This window comes from Salpingoeca rosetta (assembly GCF_000188695.1).
Source record: "Salpingoeca rosetta unplaced genomic scaffold supercont1.4, whole genome shotgun sequence".
Lineage (NCBI taxonomy): Eukaryota > Choanoflagellata > Craspedida > Salpingoecidae > Salpingoeca > Salpingoeca rosetta.
This window is the reverse complement of record NW_004754930.1, coordinates 1,353,117-1,356,012: the sequence shown is the minus strand read 5'-3', so window position 1 is coordinate 1,356,012 and position 2,896 is coordinate 1,353,117. Positions and strand designations below refer to the sequence as shown.

The following is a 2,896-nucleotide window of genomic DNA, read 5'->3' as shown; positions in this document are numbered from 1 at the left end:
CACACGTACACACACACACACGCACACACACACACGTACACACGCACACGTACACACACACACACACACACACACACACACACACACACACACACACACACACGCATACACACACGCACGCACGCACGCACACACGGTCATGCACACAGAGATACACACACATAGACAGAGACACGATAGCATGTTATGCCTGCTCACAATCGCTGCCTCTCCTTCGAGTCGTCGCTGTCGTCGTCTTCGTTGTCATCCACGCGCTGCAGACATCAAACACATACACAGCAAGAGCGACCATGAGCTTACACCACCTTACAACAACGACATCGCCGTAGCACTCGCACACCGCTAACACCGCGACCATCACGACCACAGCCACCACCAGCAGCACCATCAACATTGGCATCATGATGCGTGGTTACCACGTGTTCGTGCGGGGAGCGGCCTGACGCCGGCGGACCCAGCACGGCCTGCAAATCCTCAAACGTCAGCACCTCCCGCTCAAGCAGCAGCTTGCTCAGCTCATGCAGCTGGTGAAGGGTGTTGTGAACGGGTGTGTGAGTGTGTGTGAGTGTGTGATTGTGAATGTATGTGAGTGTATATGAGTGTGTATGTTTATGAGGCTACGCGTGCATGGTTGGTGCCATTGCAGAGACACAAGCTTGTGTGTGCCATGTGCCCGACACGCTGCCAGCAAAGACAGCTCACCTGCTCCTCGTGGGATGCAACGAGCTCCCTGGCCGATGCGTAGGCAGAGTGGACAAGACGCCCAACCTGCAAGTGGCGCACAGCGGTATGAAGGAGGCGGGTTGACCGCGGTTCAAGGCAGCAGGAGGCAGCAGGGACAATCCATACAAACACGTGACAGGAGCACACACACACACGCACACAGACACAGACACAGACGCACACAGACACAGACACAGACAAACACAGACACAGACACACACAGACACACACACACACACACAAGAGACACACCTCCTCATCAAACTGTTGGCTGAGGCGATTGCTGAACTTCTTCTTTCCTTCGTCCTGTGATTGCGGCACCTGATGCACGAGCAGGCCGACCTGGTGGTGGTGCCAGCGTCGTGGACGTATGTGCGTGTGTGCGTGTGTGTACGTGCGTGCGTGGTGCGTGTGTGTGTGTGTGCGTGTGTGTGCGTGTGTGTGCGTGTGTGTGTGAGCATGCGCTGAGGAAGAGGACACACACTTGCGATGCACAACATGCACATACATCGTCACACGAAACACACGTGAGCGCACAACGCCCCTCCTCTCTCCCCCCTGTGCAATCTGTATTTCTGTGCACTTGCAACGTACGCCTGAGCTCATGCCGTAGCGGGTGACCTGGTCGTAGGCCATCTTCGTCACGCGCTCAAGATCATCACGTGCGCCCGTGGTGATGCGGTGGAACACGGCCTGGAATTGTGGGGGAGGGATTGAGTTAAGTTGCGGTGGGAGTGCGTGAGGAGAGTGAGGAGTGAGTGCGCACGTGTATGTCAAAACGCACAGACAGACAGACAGACAGACAGACAGACAGACAGACAGACAGACAGACAGACAGACAGACATACCACACACACACACACACACACACACACACACACACACACACACACACACACACACACATGGTGCGCACCTCCTCGGCTGCGCGGCCGCCAAGGAGGGTGACCATCTTGTCGCGCAGCTGCTCCGTCGTGTACAGAAAGTGGTTTCCGTGCAGGTACTGTGTGTACCCGAGCGCCGACGCCCCACGCGGCACAATCGACACCTGGCAACAGGGGAGGAGTCACACGTGTCGGTGGTGTTATTGCAATATTGCAATGGGGCCAGGTGCAAGAAGTGGTGTGCAACGGACGGCGGCGATATGTCTCGCGTTGTGCGAGTTGCGACAGCACAATATGATCATCACCACCACGCCCACCACCATCACCATCACATACCATCATGCCCGTCACGCCCACCACCATCATCATTACCTTGAGGACGGGGTCTGTGGTTGCGAGGAGCCACGCCACCAGGGCGTGCCCGGCCTCGTGGTACGCAACAATCTTCTTCTCCTCGCTCGAAATCACGCGCGTGCGCCGCTCAAGACCTGGAATACCAGCAGCAGCGGCGGCAATCGTGGCGGTGGCGGTGAATGGGGGGGGGGGGGGGTTAGGGGTCGGTGTGGACAGATGCCAGGTTGCATTCGTACACACACACACACACACACACACACACACACAGCACACACACACAGCACACACAACACAACACAGCACAAAACACACACACACACACACACACACACACACACACACACACACAGCACACACAACACAACACAGCACAACACACACACACACACAAACAGCAGGCAGGAAGACAGGCTCACGGATGAGGAAACTTAACACAGCACACACATACCCAACACTGCACACCACAACACAACACAACACTGCACACACACACACACGCACACACACATGCACATTCACACGCACCGCCAAGCACGCGATCAACGGCCTGTTCAAAGTCCTCCTTGCCGATGCGGTCCCTGTTGTAGCGTGCGGCATACAGGGCAGCCTCGTTGCAGATGGAGGCAATTTGTGCGCCGCTCAGCCCGGGGGTGAGGGCAGCAAGGCGCGGGATCCAGTCCCGCACACCGCGGGCGAGGCGGAGCTTGCGCACGTGCAGCCGGAAGATGTCCTCCCGCTCCTGGCGACCGTCGTGACAATAATGGTGACAATAGTGAATGGTGGCGGTGGTGACAATGGTGACAATAGTGAATGGTGGCGGTGGTGGTGAGGGTGAGAGATGGGCGCGCGAACGTTTGTGTGGCTGTAACAAACACAGAGGAAGCACACACACACACAGACACAGACACACACACACACACACACACACACACACA

The 2,896-nt window shown here is 56.9% G+C and overlaps 1 protein-coding gene across 1 annotated transcript in view; it reads right to left on the bottom strand.

Annotated features, from left to right (window-relative positions):
• Nucleotides 1–51: 51 nt before the first annotated feature.
• The window catches only part of PTSG_01372 (26S protease regulatory subunit), a 6,443-nt gene continuing 3,598 nt past the window's right edge, over nucleotides 52–2,896 (bottom strand). Inside the window, exons 9-16 of the mRNA XM_004997287.1 lie at nucleotides 2,487–2,823; nucleotides 1,980–2,095; nucleotides 1,640–1,771; nucleotides 1,318–1,416; nucleotides 976–1,065; nucleotides 703–768; nucleotides 417–524; nucleotides 52–254 (exon numbers count right to left, since the gene is read on the bottom strand). Coding sequence (XP_004997344.1) covers nucleotides 195–254; nucleotides 417–524; nucleotides 703–768; nucleotides 976–1,065; nucleotides 1,318–1,416; nucleotides 1,640–1,771; nucleotides 1,980–2,095; nucleotides 2,487–2,823 — 1,008 coding nt within the window. The 3' untranslated portion in view covers nucleotides 52–194. The remainder of the gene's footprint in view (nucleotides 255–416; nucleotides 525–702; nucleotides 769–975; nucleotides 1,066–1,317; nucleotides 1,417–1,639; nucleotides 1,772–1,979; nucleotides 2,096–2,486; nucleotides 2,824–2,896) is intronic.